This window comes from Equus quagga, unplaced genomic scaffold (genome assembly GCF_021613505.1).
Source record: "Equus quagga isolate Etosha38 unplaced genomic scaffold, UCLA_HA_Equagga_1.0 73442_RagTag, whole genome shotgun sequence".
NCBI lineage: Eukaryota > Metazoa > Chordata > Mammalia > Perissodactyla > Equidae > Equus > Equus quagga.
This window is the reverse complement of record NW_025802777.1, coordinates 12,262,047-12,281,579: the sequence shown is the minus strand read 5'-3', so window position 1 is coordinate 12,281,579 and position 19,533 is coordinate 12,262,047. Positions and strand designations below refer to the sequence as shown.

The window sequence follows — 19,533 nt, the reverse complement described above, 5'->3', positions numbered from 1 at the left end:
AAAGATGGAGGATCCAGCTTGCGAGAATGTATAACCCAAGCAAGAAAAGAGGAAAATTCCCTGTCTGTGGTTTGTAATGTAAAATAGGATACTAATGACCTAAAAATCAACACAAAGTCACAAAGATAATAATAATGCAACAGAGGTGGAAGGGGCGATTGATGAGGTAAGGAAAAATATTGATTGCCAAAATAACTTACTCTGGGTATATACAAAAATGTTGTTAAGGTTTTAAAACTACAGCTTCCACTTTTATTAACAGAATATTATAGCTTATTTGGATACAATTATGAGTTATGTGCTTACAACAATTACAGCTGTATTTCTTCGTAGTAACCTTATCTTGTTGTTTTTACCATGATGTTCTTCTTCACCAAAATTTATATTTTATATTATTACTGAGACAATGAATAATTTTATCTTCAGTGTTGAGCTTTTTAAATGACTCTACATTAGCATTGTCAAATAGAGCATTAGGAACTGTAAAAAGCCTTACTTAGATTCTTGGACTGGATGAAGAAACCGAAACATTATGGAAATTAATTCATTTTCTATTTGAAGCATTTGACAATACTGGCATAAAACTGGCTTCATCTAATCCTTAGTGAAGTTTTTCTTCTGCTAGTGGAGAAGCACATCACCAGCTATTGCTGCTGCTTTTTTTTTCTTTTTTTTACATGCACAAGAAACATGAGTGAAAATGATTTAGAATAGTGGTTTGACCTAAATGAAAATGTGTGCATCAGAGTAATGTGTTAACACATCTTTTGCAACTTCTAATGATAAACAATCATCTTTGGAAGCAATCGTCTTAAAATTTCTACTATCTTTTGAAGTAGATACTCATGCTTCTTCAGCAAAGTGGTCTCTTTTACTTTTCTTGTGGTTGGCGACATCCCTGATCCCCATGGTAAATAGTAAATGTCATCAAATTGTTGGGCAAGTTATATATTCACCATCAGCTTGCTTTAGTAACAGAAATTCAGTATTCACTTTTATTATTATTATTATTGTTAAACATGAGCTTTTAGCTTTCATTCATTGTTCGCAAAAAGATTTTTTTGGCAAAGTTTAAAGCAGAAAGATATTCACAAACAATAAAAGAAACAGTTGTAGCTTTAAACAATACAACATGTGGCCAAGTCGCTGTAGCAAGAACATTTAGGTTATTCTTTGTATCCTGTGTGTTGCAGCCTCAATTTCAAGCACGTTTCATGTACACCTAATCAGTAATTCTCAAATTTCCCACCAACTCCACCTGCTGGTAGCTTGGTGTATATCATTGCATCTTGCAGGCTAGGAGAAGAACTGGTTAGGTGAGAACAACAAATGAACCTCCACCTAGATTTGAACCTATGAGCTGTCCAACTACTTGTATCTGCCTATAATTTGTTTTTTAGTGATCCCTCTGCATACACTCTTTGAAATAAAAGCGATAGTTGTATTTTGTTCAAAAAGGATGAGCAAGGGAAGGATAGAATATGGCTTGTCTTCTTCCAGATTTCACATTGGTTAAATAAAGATCCTGTACACTTTACGTGCATCTTATACTGCAAAAAATGAAACCGTGGCAAAAGCAAAATGGTGATCTCCCAAACCAGTCATCACATGTTAATTTGATTATTATTGATTATAAATAAAAAATGAAAAATCTGAGACAATTGCCAAATGGGACTGGATGCTGAGACAACCAGAATAAACTAAGACATATGGTTACCCTGTGGGTAAGAATCTAAGTCATATGTACCTTTAGGAATATTTTCCTTGACTTAACGGATAAAAACTTTGGGACATAGTTGCTGATGCAAGAGTTATCAGCTGCCTGGATATTTAGCTGAATCCTATAGCAAGAGAGTATTTCCATTGGTTTTGAGTTTTGTTTTTTTGTTGTTTTTTTTAAACAAGTGCCATCAACCAAACATCTATAAAACAAGAGCAAATTTGGACTTGGTCAAACTTATAGAACTTGTTATATGGAATATGTTGGGCCTACTTGCTAATACATGTTGAAACGTTAGATATTTCATTTAGAGACTTGATTTCTTATCTGGCAGTAAAGCTGGTGGAAGTGGTGCCCTCACCAAGTCTACCACTAATGTCTAACTTCCTACTGGATATCCTCACTCCAACTTCTCAAATATTTTAGGATATATTTTATGAGCAATCTTGCTTCCAAAATTATGTGATGAAGCCAATTTAATATCCCTTACAATTTGTAATTATTTTGTATAAAATTATTGGAATTTCTAACTCCCTACAGAACAAAAGGCCACAGTTAGTAGTTTGTTTGTAGTCTTTCTTTTTTTTTTTTTGAGGAAGATTGGCCCTGAGATAACATCTGTTGCCAATCTTTCTCTTTTTTTTTTTCTCCCCAAAGCCAGAGTTCACAGTTGTATATCCTAGTTGTAAGTCACTCTCTTCCTCTATGTGGGACACCACCACAGCATGGCTTGATGAGCGGTGCTTGGGTCTGTGCCCAGAATCCGAACCGGCAAACCTCAGGCTGCCAAAGTGGAGCCCACAAACTTAACTGCTACACTACCAGGCCAGCCCTTGTTTGTAGTCTTAAAATGTGCTTCTTCTAGGTTTTATCATACAAAGGTACTAGTGAATGAACTAAACATAAAAGATGAAATAATTTCTTCTGAACCAAAAATGACATTGGACAATTTTCCTTTTTTTTTTTAAGATTTTATTTTTTCCTTTTTCTCCCCAAAGCCCCCCGGTACATAGTTGTATATTCTTCGTTGTGGGTCCTTCTAGTTGTGGCATGTGGGACGCTGCCTCAGCGTGGTCTGATGAGCAGTGCCATGTCCGCGCCCAGGATTCGAACTAACGAAACACTGGGCCGCCTGCAGCAGAGCGCGCGAACTCAACCACTCGGCCACGGGGCCAGCCCCTGGACAATTTTACTTTTTAAAGTAAAGTTTTCTTAATGATAAATACAAGATACAGAAATAGCCAGTCAGATATTTAGAAGTATTTTTGAAGACACAGAGTGAACAAATAATCTTAAGCAAATACATAGACGTCATACAACTTATTTCTATATAAACTTACAACATTTTCCCACACTGTGAAATTAGAAACAAATGTACTAGGGGAAATAAATAGAAGATACAGGAATAAAGAAATATACTTCAATATTGCATGTCTGTCACTACAAGGAAGCAGTTTTGGCATCTTTCTTCAATGAATACATTTTCTAGTTACTAGAATTCAAATTATTCCTAATCCATAGCAGATAACAGCAGAACTCAAATTTGTAAGCTAATGGTAGGACAACAGATCAATAGGCAGCATGGATCTTGATATAGTAGGTATTATGTTAAAATTTCTAGATAGATTAGGTACTGTGTTTAGTAGAAGCCAAATCCACAGGCTGGTTGGAAAGCAGACTGGCAGCTTCTAGAAGAGAAGTAGGTTGGATGGTAAAAGCTGGGTCTATAACTTAGGGATGAGAAAGCACTGGGACCACAACCCACTGAATGGAAACCACTGGAGCCAAAGCCCAGAGACCCAGAGTAAGTCTGGCAGGGACTGCAGAATGTGGAGGTCCTTGGGCGGCAGCAGGACCTCTGGCAGGGGCTGGACACCACAAAAGACGTCTGGTATCTGGTGGGCTCGCAGCAGGTCTCCTGACAGCCACTGTAGAGAGAGGAGCCCAGCTGGCAGGTGCTGGGAGAGCAGAGATCAGTGCTGTAGACCAAGTTGCTGGGGTAGGAAGAGCCACAAGAGATGCCTGGGTGCTGCAGGTAGCCCCCAAGAGAGCGGGAGAAGTTTCCAGAGCAGCAGTTGTAGGACATGGTGACAGGAGATGTGACTTACAATGAGAAGATTCTGAGTTTGAATGGTGCCTCTTGGCCTAGGGCATTTATATACCCTTATCATTGGGTGTGTCATCCACATGGCACATAAAAACAGGTTACCTTCTGCTTTCAATTGAATTGAAGAGATCATCAGAGTCATGCATATGTAGTTTTTGTGGTTTTACAACTGAAAAGTGCAGTAAAGTGTGTGCATTGGAATTCAGGTAATAGCGTTGAATCTTCAAAGCTATTAGTCATCTTACTCTACCAAAGGTCACCCAGCAGATCACTCAGAGAAGCGCTTTAGAGGTAGGCAGTGTCTGGGCTGAGGGAAGCTGGTTTAATTAAAAATAATTGATACCCGTTTCACAATCTGTCTCAAAACTGTTGCCATCTGGATAGCAAAGTTGCTAACTAAATGATCTATTCGTAGTCATTTCTTTTAAACAAAAACGTACATTGATTTGCCACTAAGTTGCAAGTTTACTTAACGAGTAGTGTCATAAGGAAGCAGCAATGGTAATATACAAGATGTATGAGGATTTTTTTAATGGGCTCTCAACTTGAATGGCTTTAGTGAAAAATTAACTGAGAGATTCCCTTATTTCTTATGCTCCTGCTTAAAACTATGTGCAGACTAATGAGTCAATCTTAGCTTTTCTTTCCTTTATGTGTGTGTGTTTACTGTGGTATGAGTTAAATATTATAAATTGCTTTATGCTATTTTGGAATATTAGAGATTATTCCTCTAAGATGCTGAAAAGAACATTAAAAATAAAGAATGAAACATGTGGCAAAAATGCCTGATATATTTCTACCTCTAATCAGAGGCGGTGTTCACCATTAAAAGATTTCCCCGAATCTGGAAAATATTCTTATTCTAAAGAAAGTTTATAAGGTAATTGTCTTGAAGTATTGGACCAAAGAAGCCATCTTAAGGAGATTCTCCCTTTGCCTCAGAAAGCAACATACATCACTTTGACTTAAATTGTTTTCAGGTGTTTCTGACAAGTATTACCAAATTTCTAAAATAATGGTGATATTTTTTTCTTGTTCTATGGCTTGTATTCCACCTCTATGTGGTAGGGTAATGAAGATTGATACCTTGAGGAAGAGGAGAGATTGAGAAGGTTTATCTTGCTGTGGCTTCTGTGCTGTTGATTTTTTCATTTCATAGAAAAGCGTTTCCCTTCCACTTCTGAACAAAAGTGTTCGGGTTCAAAAATCTCCATTTTGGGGGCTGGCCCTGTTGCCGAGTGGTTAAGTTCGCGTGCTCCGCTGCAGGCTGCCCTGTGTTTGGTTGGTTCGAATCCTGGGCGCAGACATGTCACTGCTCATCGAGCCACGCTGAGGCAGCGTCCCACATGCCACAGCTAGAAGGACCCACAACGAAGAATACACAGCTATGTACTGGGGGACTTTGGGGAGAAAAGGAAAAATAAAATCTTTAAAAAAAATCTCCATTTTGTTGAGAATAGAATATTCAAAATTACTTAATATCTGACCTCATAGAATATTCCAGAGAAATATGTCATATGAGTGGATGAAATTGAAGCAAGAAAGCAAATTTAATTGAGGTGAGTTGAATATTTACATGAATGTTTTGATGTTCAATATTTTAGTAACAAATAAAATGGGAGGATTTGGAATCTACTAGAATGTGTTTTGCTATTCATAATTACGAAGCCTAACACATAAGAATTGTTTATTTTAGAAACAGAGGACAAACTGTGTTACCTAATAAATGAAACATCATTGAAGACCAATCTGTCTACTCAAAACGTTCAGGCTCAAGAAGAGAGTTTAGCAATTGTCTTCAGTCCTCTATCAGATTGGAATGCCATTTATTACATCCTGATTAGATACTCCCAGGACCCTAAGATGAAAATCTCGTTACCTACCAGAGTACCTCATTTTACATTTTTAGCTGAATCTTCCCTTAAAACTTCCATCTAGCAAACTCAGTTCTTTACAGTATGAGTCTCAGCTCACTTCCATTGGACAACGTATCAGTTCTTGAAGATGGATGTCTTAAGTGGTCTGCCCATTCCCACAGGTTATTTTAAGCCATTTCTTGTACCCAGGCTTTACTCTACTTACAGTTAGCAATGATGAATTTCCTGGGAGACTCCAGAAACATACTTATGACACTAGTCCTCTAGGCAGAATATATATGTCACTTGATGCATGTGGCACATTAGAGGTTCTAAAGGCATTCATGCTCTATTTCGCATTATCGTCCATTTTGATATCCCCCCATTTCAGTTTATAAAGGTCATTTGTAACTGTGAATTCTTCAAATACTTAATCTTTCTGTAGAGTCTACACGGGGAGCACACAATCAGAATTTCTTGATTTTCTCTATCTTCTCCGGTAAAAATCCTACACTATGACAGGAAACTAAGGGAATAAGGATGAACTTTTTCATTTATAGTGCTTATTGTTTTGTTCTCAATAACATCAACACCATAAAAAAATTACTTAAATTTTATAGGGATGAAGAATTATTGATAATCAAATTTATTGATGACATATCAAGAAGCAAGTGAACTTCAGGGCAAAAATTCATTGATTAAATATTTTTACAATGTAATCTTTAAAACACTCCTGCAAATATTAGACCTTTCATTCTTAAATCAAAAACTCATGCACACAAGAATGGCTTGGCTACTTTTCTGTTCTAAGAAAACTAAAATCTAAATGTATTAGACACTCATTTAGCATTTCCACCAATTAAGGATTGTTAGTGAGTTATTTCTTCTGTAAGGTCCATAGGATTTGGGAGAGAGAACAGATATTGAAGATTTTTTTTTCTGTTCTCAATTAGGTTCCTAAACTTGGAGCAAAATAAATGTCCCCTCCAGACTACAAAGTATTTTTTAGAGCTTTAAACACAACAAAATTCTCACTTTGTTACCCATTCAATACAATAACTGAAGGTTAGGATGAATAAAACACCAATCTTATAGGTACAATTATGGCACAATTGCATTCATCTACCCAAGCTAGATGAATAAGAAATGACATTTTTGCTTCATGAACAATTGCTTTGAAAAACTAATGAAATTCTTTTGTTTAAAAGTCTGCATTCATAAAAAAGGTCTTTGAAGGTTAATGTATTCCATTTTAACTGGAGCCCAATTAAGCATTCTTATTAAAATAGGCCCGTGTTACTACACTCATTGCTAGGGTATATAAGCGTCCAGTATAGAAGGCAACATTCACACTCACAAGCTCTCTCTGCAACTCAGCTGAGCTCAGAACTCCTGACAACATTTCTTACAACTGCAGCTCTGGAAACTTCTCGGCTCGCTCTCTTGGAGGTTACCTGAGGTACCCAGTTTCTACCTTTGATTCTTTCTCCCCCAGCAATGTAGTCTACTCTCCTAGTGCTTGCCAGCTGGGCTCCTCTCTCTACGATGGCTGTCAGGGGAGCCTCTGTGAGCCCACCAGCTGCCAGCCATCCTGTGCTGTGGCCAGATCCCACCGGACATCCTGCTTCCGCCCAAAGAATTTCATCTTCTACAGTCCCTGCCAAACAAATTACACTGGATCTCTAGGATGTGGAAACATTGGCCTTGGATCTTTTGGTTACGGAAGCACTGGCTTCCAGTCTCTGGGCTGTGGGTCCAGCTTCCTCCGCCCAACTTGCTTTTCTTCTAGGAGCTGCCAGTCAACTTGTTACCGACCAGCCTTTGGCTCTCGCTTTTTTGGATCAACTTACTGAATATCCCTCATTATCTTATGGTTATGTCTGCACTTCACAAAGCTTTAACACTCAGCCTGTGCAATATCTTTGATTACTGATCATCTGCATCACCAGGACTTGTCATCACAGTCCTCTTGGAAACACGCCGTTTACTGTGGACAAAGTAACCCTGGCCTGAGATATTTTCTAAATCTGACATATGAGGTATGTCTTGAACTTTCGTTCTTATGCCAATGTTCAGAATCACTTCTGTTACTACCTAAGTCTTCTCTTATTATTCTCCTAAGATTCTTTCACTTAAATGTATTTCACATAGATATGGCATTTAAAATAAACTTATTTCTCTAGCATGAATGCTGTCAGACCATTTTCTTTTATTCATATGACACATTTAGTGAATGTATCCAGCACCTTCAACTGTCTTCATTAGATAAATATTTTTTGTTTTCTTTGTTTCATATGCTTCATTAATATTTTGCTGGATAGAAAGCAGGAAGTTTAGAGCAGAATTGAAATATATAGCATATCTCATGTCTTGAGAGATTTATATCCTTTCAGAGGTGCATTTGTTCATCTAATTGCTTCAGAAAATTTTGCTTTTAGTTAGGTATTCATTGAAAAAATATTTATTGAATTCTGATTAGATACCAGGCCTTGTGTTGAGCAAAGGCACAAATTCCTTTCCTTTAAGGAGTTTGCACACGTAAAATTCTAACTTACCATCATGTAACAAGTGCAATAATGGGCATAAAAATCATAAGATTCAATGAGAGCACAAAGAAGGACTTCAAAAGGAGTCTGAGGAAATCACATAAAACTCATTATTGAAAACACAAAGAGCAAGTTATCACTTCATTTAAAAAATAAATCTTACTAATCTGTGTTAATTTTAGTCCTTTCAGAAAGAGCTACCATATGAGAATTGACATGAAAGAGACTTGTTAGGGAAAAGATCTGCCAGAGAAAATGGAGAAGTAGCTGGAGAATTTTGGGAGAGACACACTATGATGCTGGTCTGAACTCAGTGAAGGACAGAGGGAAGGAAAGAAGGAATGGGAAATACGAGAGCTACATTTTCATAGCTTCCACGTCCATGATATTTTTTCCCATTTTAACTCAGCCACCATAGTGATAAACAATGATGAAATGATCAATGAAAGCATGCAATTTTCCCTGAGTTAAGTTCAGTGTACATTATTTTACTTACTTTGATCAAAAGATCAATTACTGTATCAGATCCCATATGAGACTCCTTGAGAGAATGCCTAACCCTACAACGGAAGATGAGAGGGAATTGAGAGTTATTAGATGGTCAATTTTATGCATAATTGATGCATTAAGCAGGCTGGACGCAGTCGGGCATAATTAGGAAATTGTTTCATCTTTCTCTTACTACTGAACTTCACACTTTATCTGAGGGCTCTGACATCCCCAAATCCCTGAGTAATACCGTGAGCAGATCTATGATCACATTAAGATATTAAGAAACATTGTCATGTCACATTAGTAGTTAAGTCCAATCCAGTATAAATTAAAAACCAATGTTACAGCCACAGTAAAGCTTCTCTCTTTTCTCTCAGTTCAGGCCTGTCACGTGATTCCACAGGTCACCAGTGGCATGATCATTTTATTTAACCTCCTTGTTCTGCCTTGTCTTCCATCAATGTGCTGCTCCTGGCTTCTCCTGTTCAAGCCAAAGAGAAAGGATGGGAGGAAAGGAAATGACAACTGAGGCCATCTGTCTCATCATGCTGCAGACCACCTGGTCAACATGACTTAGCTATTTGTTTCAGGAAATTTTTCCTGGGCAAAGGTAAGATTAAACCAATAAACCATTTCACTATATGCTTCCAGAAACCCCTATAAATTAATTTATTGTAGACAACAGTCTGCAGACCTGGAAAAACAGCTCCTTAATTAAGCAACAGTTTACTTACCAAGAGACTCTTGTGGGTACCCTCTCTATGCTATGCTCACAAATTCTAAATTATCATCTAATAAATTTGTCCAGTCCCAATCAGTTCTCTACCTTGAAGCCATTCTAGTCTGGACTGGACTTCTAACACCTCTCTGTGGAGACATGGCTAAAACTCTAACCCAGTGGCGTTCCCCCTTCCTAGAGAAAGTTCGGAAACACTTCATTTTGCTTAATTAATCTGGTGATATTCTGAGGCGTTCAAAAGGGACATAAAAGTCTTTTCACTTAGCTAGGGCTACCTGTAGTTCTGTCTTTGGTGCTGAACATCCTCAGTTACCACTGATGCCTGAATACTGGCTCTTTCCCTAGTGACACTGGTGTGTTTTCCAGAAACTATGTTCTTACCTCCCCACCACACTCTCTGGAACCCTCCACCTGGAACCATTCACCTGGTAGCACATCCTTCTACAACTTTCCCTTAGCTCCTCACTCTCAGTTCCTGCCCACCACCAGGGCTATACCCAATCTAGCTCTCTTTGACTAGCATCCATTTGCCCTGGAGGTGGTTGTCTTGGCCCAGGGGAAACACACACACTTGCTGTTCTATCCATGGAAACAGAGTTTGGTCCTAGAGCAGGCATCTTTTCATCCAGCCAATGCTAATGACTCACTCCAACTTTTTAAGAGAGAAAGACAGAATATTAATCTCAGTAACTCCCAAACTCCGAGAAGTAAACACTCATAATTTTCTGCCTTGTCCCCTTGGTGGCACTAAGGCACAAAATTCCACAGATATTCCATTCCTTTTATTAATATGGCACATTTAGTGAATGCACTAAGTACAACTTTTGACTGTCTTCATTAGGTAAACATTTTTTTGTTTTGTTTTCCCGTTTCATATATTTCGTTAATATTTTTTGGACATAAAAGAGAAAGTTTACATAAGAGTTGAAACATATGACATAGCTCATGCCTTGAGAGATTTATATCCCTCCTAGATGTATTTATTCATTTAAGTGCTTCAAAAATTTTTGTTTTCAATTAGGCATTCATGGAACAAATACTTGTTGAGTTCCCATGAAGAGGATGAGATTGCTGTCTCTGCTTCTGGCAAGCCACCACACTGTCCGTGCATGGTCCTCATGAGCTTCTCTCTCTGCAAGAAGGGAGAAGCACTGTGTGTGTGTGTGTGTGTGTGTGTGTGTGTGTGTGTGTGTGCGCACGCGCATGTGTGATATCACCCAGCAGAATGAGACATTTCAGAGTAAACCTCTCCCTCTTACAAATGTCTAAACTTTTCTTGATGGGTTTAAAGTTCACAAAAACTGTAAAACTCTGTAGCCATGTCTTCTCTTGAGGATGTGGTGATGAGAGACAGACAGACAGAGAAAGAGAAAGAGAGACAGAGAGAGAGATTTAAGGAATTGGCTCATGTGTTTGTGGGGGCTGTCAAGTACAGAAGTCCAAAGCTCATAAGGCAGCCTGTAGGCCGGAAACTCAAGCAGGATTTCTATTTACAGACTTGAGGCAGAATTTCTTCTCTGAGACACCCTTGTTTTTGCCCTTAAGGTCTTAACAGATTGGATGAGGCCCACTGGCATTATCAAGAACAATCTCCTTTACTTAAAGTCAACTGATTGCAAATGTTAATCACATCTACGAAATGACTTCACAACAACAGCAAGACGAGTATTTGACCAAATGACTGGGCACCATAGCCTAGCCAAGCTGACATAATATTAAGCATCACAGGCTCCATTTCCTAGAGAATCTGGGCTGACAGTCTCTATTTCATAAGAAATATAGTTTAAATTACTGCAAAAGACTTAAAGCAAGAGTAAATTAAATTTTTCCTTGTAAGTAATCTTCCACTCAGTTTATAAATTTATTTGCATACTTCTTTAGATCATTTTTTCAGATTTCTATGTGCAGTTTGTAAGAGCAATTTCTAGCACAGTTTCATGATTGTTCACTGGAATAACTAAACCTCTTAATAAGATGTCCAAGTGTATTCACAAAAATAATTTATTTTTCTGCTAATGAGCCCTCCATGCTCTCCAGTGAGGCTCTTTTAAGAACACAACTCTGGCCAGCTGTGTACAAGAGACATATTAGGGTAGAGGGCAACGTCAAGAGAATTTATTTCCAAAATCATTTTAAATCTCTATGTCCATCTTAGGCTCTTTCTGGCCATCGCATTTCTCATATTTGCTTCATTCAATGGCTTTGTGATGCCCCCTCCCCTTTTTGTGTCATGCCCTTCTTTTATCCTTCTCTGCCTTTCTGCTTTGTTTCCTGCATTTTAATCAAGCATTCACTCTCTTCATAGTTTCCACAGATCTTGACATTATTAACATTTGGTTTGGATACTTCTTTGTTAGGATAGGTCTGTCTTGAGCATTGTAAGATGTTCAGCAGCATCCCTGGCCTCTTCCCACTAGATACCAGTAGCATTATCACCCCCCTACTTGTGACAATCAAGTATGTCTCCAGACATTGCGAAATGTGCTCTGAAGGCAAAATCACCCCCTGTTTAGAACCACTGATTTAGATGGATATCCTGGGGATGAGCTTTTTGGGATAGTTCTTAACCGTGAACACTGGACCTGTCCCCTATTTGGGATGGGGATAGGACAGTAAAAATGCAATATTATATTACTCCATGCATAAATGAGGCGTTGTGAATGATGACTGCCCAATAAATATACTTATACTTTATAAATTTAAAATAATGTTGAATTACCTACTTGGCAACTATTATTCCACTGTTGTACATGAATATAGTAGTTGTGATTGTGTTTACAATTATAATGACCTGTTCAAATGAAATTAGAAATAATAATAACATTTTTTTGGACAAGCTTCCCAGTTCTAGAATGTCTAAGTTATCTGCTGGGATCACACCTACTCATTGATCATCCCAGACCAAGAAGTAATAGTAAGACTTAGATTATCTTCTCATTATATTTCAAATAATCATTTCTGCGTGAGACCAATTGCTGGTTTATAGACTCTGCTTTAATATCTCTTGGGCATTCTGAAAGCTTTCTTCAATTTGTCTGACTCATTCTGGATACTCCACAAAAATGACTTCAACTCTTTTCGTATCAACCAGCAGTGTCGGAGCTGGCCATAAACTACATTTCTTTATTTTGAAGCTTTGCAATTGATATCACAGGGTTATGCTAGGTCTTACAGGATGCTAGTTTAAGCAATAACATAGTGGAATTCATGGGAAGCTATCAATAACATTGTAAACTATAACTTTGGTTAGATTGATATAATAGCATGAGAAAAAAACTATAGACTAGGGGAATTTTCCCAGAAAAGGTAAAGCTCAGGTTAGGACCTAGAGGACAATACATTTGGACAGGCACAGTAAAGTCACAGGAGAGGAAATAGAACAGGTAAAACATGCAAAGTACATGTTTGAGGACAGGCAAGGATTCTCCTGTACCCTTTGCATGTGGAGAAGAGCTTGGCCTTAAACTGGAAAGATTATTTGCCCATGGATATTATGCTAACAAAGTTTAACTATATTACTTAAGAAACCAGAGATCAATGGAAATTTCTGAGTAGGGTAATTTTAGAATTTCATTCTGTCACCTAAATTTGATATGCTTTTTGGTGGCAGATAGATTTTTTTAATGAGAACTGTTATTTGATTGTTGTAGTCAGTACTTTGTTTATGATAATATTTGTCCTTTACTTTTTTTTTCACATTTTATTGTCTAGAATCCTTCTGGCCAGAAAGGTATTAGAAGTATTTTGTAGTTTGTGGACTATATCCTATTTTCCAACTCTTCCCAAATTTCCTGAAAGAAATTCCTGAGACAGAGACTGTACCTTTTATGTAATTTGTTACTTTCAGAGTATCATTTAATAAAATGTTAGCAATTGATTCATCTTCTTTCAAGGGAGCATAGCACCTGAGATATATATTATTTATTAAATGTAGAAAACTAACTTGATATCATCTCTCCTTCAGAATTTGTCCTGGTCAACAAAATGTCTACTTATTATTCTCCAATGTTTCTGACGTGTATGTCATCATGTCACATATAGGCCATGCTTCCTGATGGACAGAGGAAACTTTGTGGAGATGAAGCAATCTTCTCAAAGGAGAGGACTGTCCCATCTCAGAAGCAGCAAACATTTCTTATTAATGACAGTTTCAAGTATGTTTGTGTATAAAGGGATAAAAGACATTTTGAAGAATGTATCACTGTTAATACCAAATTATATTGTTAGGCTTTTATTGCTGGCTGAAAACAACATTAAAAAAGTTTCATGGTAGACAAAAATTAAAATTGGTTATGGGAATTGAAATAATTAGTCTGTTCACTTTTATGTTAGTTTTAAAAGCAGTAGTCTAAATTTTGTGGGCTTTTATTGTTAACAGTACATGTTATAGCAATATACTCTTATAATCCATAAACCAACTCAGAAAGTTGAGTATTAGTTTGGTTGTTGTTTTTGGTTGCTTGCTTTTAATAAGACTGAGGAACAGAGGTACAAGATCACACAGCTAGTCAATAGTGTATTGCAAACTCACTTCTACTTTTAAAACTCAAGTTTTTTTAACAACGTCACCCTATGCAATCAGTAAAACTAAATAAATAAAAGAGCACTTATCCTGACAGTGATTCTTCAAAATGGAAACCTCTACAGAAAGAGTTTCTAAATTTGAGTCTTGTACCATTAGTGGGTCACAGAATCTATTTATGATGTTGATCCGTACTTCTTTTATTGAGAAATAATGGAATGGATTGGGATGGGATGGGATAGAAAATTTTAAAGTTAATGGTGAGCCATCACAATCTTCTGGTTAATAAAGTAACTACTTTCCATATTAACATTTTCTAAGCATTTGAAATCAACGAACTATTAAGTATTACTTTTTCAGAGGTCTTTGATAGTGTAGCATTCAGTTATTAGGAATCTGTGCTATTAACATTGCATTTCTACAAATTTATTTTATAAAGCCCAGTAAAAGATAACATGAATGCTGAAAAATACTCTAAATGGACATAGCAGTACACATGATGAAGTATCTAAGAATATTTATTTGAGCAAGTGGAGCATAAATCAAGGAATGATGAGATGAAAGAAACAGTGTAGACAATCAGACACTATTGCAGACAAAGAGAGGTTCTGCTTAAATTTTGACACTTCCACACAAGACAAGAGTGTTCATGCAGACGACCTAAGTAAAGAGCAGGCTTTTTTGGATAAGATTCAATGCATTCTCGATAAACCCATTTGGCTACTACATTCTCATAACTAGTAAATTAGAGATTTTTAACTATTATGGTATTGATATAAGTAATTGGATTTTATGCAATTATAGAGGGAACACAAAAAGAACCAGCAAGAAAATTAAGAATATGGAACATTTTAATTTTGCTCTTTCATATGTCATGCTCAGAATATTTTCACAGCATATTAAAACAGAGCAATAGAAGTCTGTAATGATAAATTCTAAATTGCTCAAGCTCCTAGTACAAGGCTGCTGTGAAGCGGTAGTCAATGGATTGCAAATTCATTCTATTCCCTTAAAAATCAGGAAACATGCCAATTTTGTACAAATTCTGTTATGAGTAATTAGGATTTATTTTGTCTGTCCATTTTTCCCCTCAATCTCCAAAGATACTGTATATTTCAATGAGTACACATAATTGTTCATTATTTATATTTTTATTCTGTTGTATATACAAACATGCTTATGTTATATTTGACATATAAAATAAGCCCTATTAAGAATAAAACTTGCCATGAGCTCTATTAAGATTAAAAATCTTTTACAAAAGTCTTTTCTGAGGGGCTGGCCCCGTGGCCGAGTGGTTAAGTTCGCGCGCTCCGCTGCAGGCGGCCCAGTGTTTCGTTGGTTCGAGTCCTGGGCGCGGACATGGCACTGCTCATCAGACCACGCTGAGGCAGCGTCCCACATGCCACAACTAGAAGAATACACAACTATGTACTGGGGGGCTTTGGGGAGAAAAAGGAAAAAAATAAAATCTTAAAAAAAAAAAAAAAAAAGTCTTTTCTGAAACCAATAAGACTAAGAGACAGAGAGAGAGAGAGGGAGAGAAAGGTGTATTTATGGAGAAAATGAGATCTGGAGCACCCTCTGAGTTAGGTTATGGTGGAAGGATGATTTAAGATCCCATCTCTCAGTTTCCACACATTTTTCTCGAGAAATCTACTTGTTTTTTATTCCTTTTAAACTTAGTTATCAATGGTGATTTTTTTTCTGACATAGTAGTTGGTAACCTTTGGTGACTTACTTCCTAGCCTCAATTTCTTCAGTTTTACAATTGGATAAAATCATCTATTTGGCAGGATTGGCTAGGCCTGAAAGCAGACATTATATTAAGAAAAACGTTTATTATCTAATGGAAGGCAGCTGACAAATGTTAGGTCCTTCTCGCTATTATTTTTACAAGTTTTAATTTACATGCCCTAAAGCATGGAGATTTCTTTGGTGGATAGTTAAGGAACATTTACTGAATGTCAACTGTGTGGCAATAACTGTGCTGGCTTTGGGCTTAGAAAGACGAAAAGACATAGTTCTTACTCTCAAGGAACTTGCATCAGATTTTAAAAAACAAAGTAGAAAGAAAGAAAACCCTCATGTGTATATAAGTGCATGAGAAACAATAGGCGCTATCTAGCTCAAGAAGAAATTATTTTAAGTACTGTAAGATTAAAATGGACACTCTGCATAAGAATTTTATTTTTTCTCCTTCTATGTATGTAAGTCTTTAAAACTATACCCAAAACAGCTCTACTAGCAGAATGTCCACACCATCCCTGATACAGTAGGCTTCACCATGCAGTCAGAGCAATGGGTGCCAGGGAAGGTTCTCATAGAGCAGGGTCTTTCAAATTTGTGTGACCCTGACCCATACTGAGAATTACGTTTTACTTCAGAACCTGTCTCTCTCTCTCTTTCTCTTCCCCAATCTCTCTCTCTGCATGTGCGTATTTCTCTCTCTCTTACTCTCTCTCAAGAACCAAACTTTCATTAAAAAATGTGTGATATAACTTTAAAATTTTCTATCCCATCCCATCCCATTCCATTCCATTATTTCTCAGTAAAAGAAGTACGGATCAACATCATAAATAGATTCTGTGACCCACTAATGGTACAAGACTCAGATTTAGAAACTTTTTCTATAGAGATTTCCATAGTGGAGTTATTAAAGTAGCTAATTCCATGTGTTCCTGCTCAAGCTTATCTCAAAAAATTTTCATTCCTTTATGTAGTAGCCCACTTTCTCTCTTCCAGTAAATGGAAGAAAATTCCTATTAAACCATGGTTCAACCATCAGGCCATTAGATATTCACAGAAGAAATCTTAGATTTCTGGACACTTTTTATCAGATGAAATTGCAAAGCCTGGTTAAAAGATAGTTGAGGAGAAAATCAAACTTTCTACCCTAAAAGTAATAAATAGTAATTAAAAAATATATTGATGCAAGGTTAAATCAGTGTCTTTAAAAATAACCCACACATATCTCTGCTTATATTAGTGATTCAAGAAAGATATTAATCAAGTCAATATTCAAGTTTGAATTCTTTCAAGTAGCACTTTTTTTGTTGTTGTTGTTGAGGAAGATAACGCCCTGAGCTAACGTCCGTTGCAAATCTTCCTCTTTTTTTTTTTTTTCCCCATGAGCTGCTGCCACAGCATGGCCACTGACAGACAAGTGGTGTGGTTTTGTACCTGGGAACCAAACCCAGGGTGATGAAGTGGTGTATGCTCAATTTTAACCACTGGGCGATCGGGGCTGGCCCTCAAGTAATACTCTTAACATTTAATCTTCTTACCATGTTTTACAGTTTATATAGTACTTTAATACACATACATTAACTTATGAACACTATCTTTTGTATTATAGAAGATGTTTACTATTTTGACAAAGATATTGCATTACAATGTCGTTGTATTGGAGCATGTGCAGCTTACTAATATTTAAGACTAGAAGACTTCCCAAAAGAGGGCCAGGGCATTGATTGGGATGTCCCACAAATGTAGCAATAGGTCCCAGTGCTTATGAATCAATGACAAGGTGACCAATTTATTTACATGGTGAGATGCCACGAACAATCCTAACTCAAAGCTGGAAACCCAGGGGATCCTCTGCTCAGATATTACAATCCACTTTTTCTACAACCCCAAGCAAGATCTGGTATAAGTTCTTCGTCAAGGATGAGAGAGGAAGAAAATCTTGGCTGTAAATACAGGGATTGAACACTGCACTGGTCGCAGATGGCATTGCAGAAAGAATTGTGTCAGTCGTTATGGAATTGGGAAGTATCTTGAAAGGTACTAGGAAGAGAATTGATAAAGCAGCTTGAATAGGAAGACCTAGGTAGAAATGCTGAAACTAACAGGAGCCCTAAGGACATGACTGAAGTTTCCAGAATAACAGAAGATATGGTTGCAATGAATTCTTTTTCAGGAAGTGGTCTGATATAGAGTGTTTCACCTGGTATTCTAACTCTTTATGCCTTATTACCGCGTATGACATCTATCCATTACAATTTGAATAAATGACAGTAATGAAATTAATCACTGTACTGAAATTACTGGCAAGAATATGTCACATGCATTAATATTTAGTTGAATTTCCTGGGGGTTGGTGGCAAGAAAGACCTACTTATATATCTTAAAAAGTACTTCATTTTTAGAAATCTTATATCTTTTCAAAGAAATTGTTTTACACAATTGTAGCCATTAATTCTCAAAACATTGAATTAGAGTATTTACCAGGACAAAACATCTAGTGCAACTAGAGGTAATTAAATGCCTAAAAGGTAAGCCTTTAAAAATGCTCTGATGATACAATTTTATCATATGAAAAACTATAATTCAAACTAATTGCCACCCACCTTTCCTGAAAACTTTTAAAAATATCACATGTATTCAAAGGAACTGTGGGAAACCAAAACAATTAAAAATCAACAACTCCCATCATTAAGATACTTACAATCCAATTAAGGAAATAAGAGATATGCAAGCAGAACCCTAGAGCAAGCAAGTCAGAAAAGACTTCAACCAATCAACCAACATTAATCAGCCAATCAGTCAACATCGTTTGACCCATTATGTGTTAGGCACGTGCTGGATATAGGGTGGTGAACAAGACAGAGAAGATTCCTGACCTCAGAGAGCTTACCTTCCAGTGGCATTACCACGTTTAGTCACCAGATCAATAATAACCTAGGGCATTCACACCAAAGCTGATTTTAGCACATAGCGCCACTGACCCAGATAACTGGTTTGCCCTGGGCAAAGTAGTGCTGTATCTCTGGCCCCTTCTTATCTCTGGTTTTGCCCTGACCACTCCCCTTTACTCTATTAAATGTTAACTAAAAACCAAAGAGGGTCTTTGAATATTAATAGCTTCATAATTCAAAGTGAAGAGTCTGGGAAATTCTTCTCACTCTGACACGCATACAAATATATAGCCCCAAACCACAAACCACACAGAATGTCCAAGTGAGAAAGTACACAGGACACAAGTTTCACAAGGATCTGCTTTGTCCCCTGCTGTACGCCTAATGCCTATACAGAGCCTGGTTCAAGTTGGTGCTTTCAGAGCATTTACTGAACGCCTATTGGAGTGAATGAATGAATGAAGATTTGGCACACTTCCGAAATTTTCCTGATCACAGTTCATATTAAGAGAGGACCTATTGTGTCAGGCACTGTGCCAAATGTTTGCAGTATCTAGTTCAGTCTTCATGACAATCCAGTAAGGTAAATAATAACAGAATACTCATTTTATTAATATAATAACTAGGCTTGTCTTAATGAGTTTATTTGCCCAGGACCAAAGAAGAAAATTGAGTTTTGAATTCAGGTCCATCGCCCACCAGTCTGTATTCTTTCTATTTTTCCAGCTTTATTGAGGTATAATTGATAAATAAAATTGTATATATTTAACATGTACAACATGATGATTTGACATACTTACACTCTGTGAAATAATTACCACATTCGGATTAATTGGCACATCCATCACCTCACATCGTTACCTTTTGTGTGTGTGTGTGTGTGTGTGTTTGCTGAGAATGATTAAGATATA

The 19,533-nt window shown here is 37.0% G+C and overlaps 1 protein-coding gene and 1 long non-coding RNA gene across 2 annotated transcripts; one reads left to right on the top strand and one right to left on the bottom strand.

The window, feature by feature from the left end:
- Window positions 1-2,939: 2,939 nt before the first annotated feature.
- LOC124234290 (keratin-associated protein 13-1-like) lies at window positions 2,940-3,846 on the bottom strand. Its single transcript, XM_046651573.1, has one exon. It carries the CDS (start codon window positions 3,804-3,806, stop codon window positions 3,360-3,362), a length of 447 nt encoding a protein of 148 aa, XP_046507529.1. The 5' UTR covers window positions 3,807-3,846; the 3' UTR covers window positions 2,940-3,359.
- A 3,162-nt stretch (window positions 3,847-7,008) lies between these two features.
- On the top strand, window positions 7,009-13,891 carry LOC124234333 (uncharacterized). Its single transcript, XR_006887272.1, has 4 exons — window positions 7,009-7,142; window positions 7,473-7,722; window positions 9,099-9,331; window positions 10,482-13,891. It is a non-coding gene; the product is annotated as an uncharacterized LOC124234333 (long non-coding RNA).
- Window positions 13,892-19,533: the final 5,642 nt, after the last annotated feature.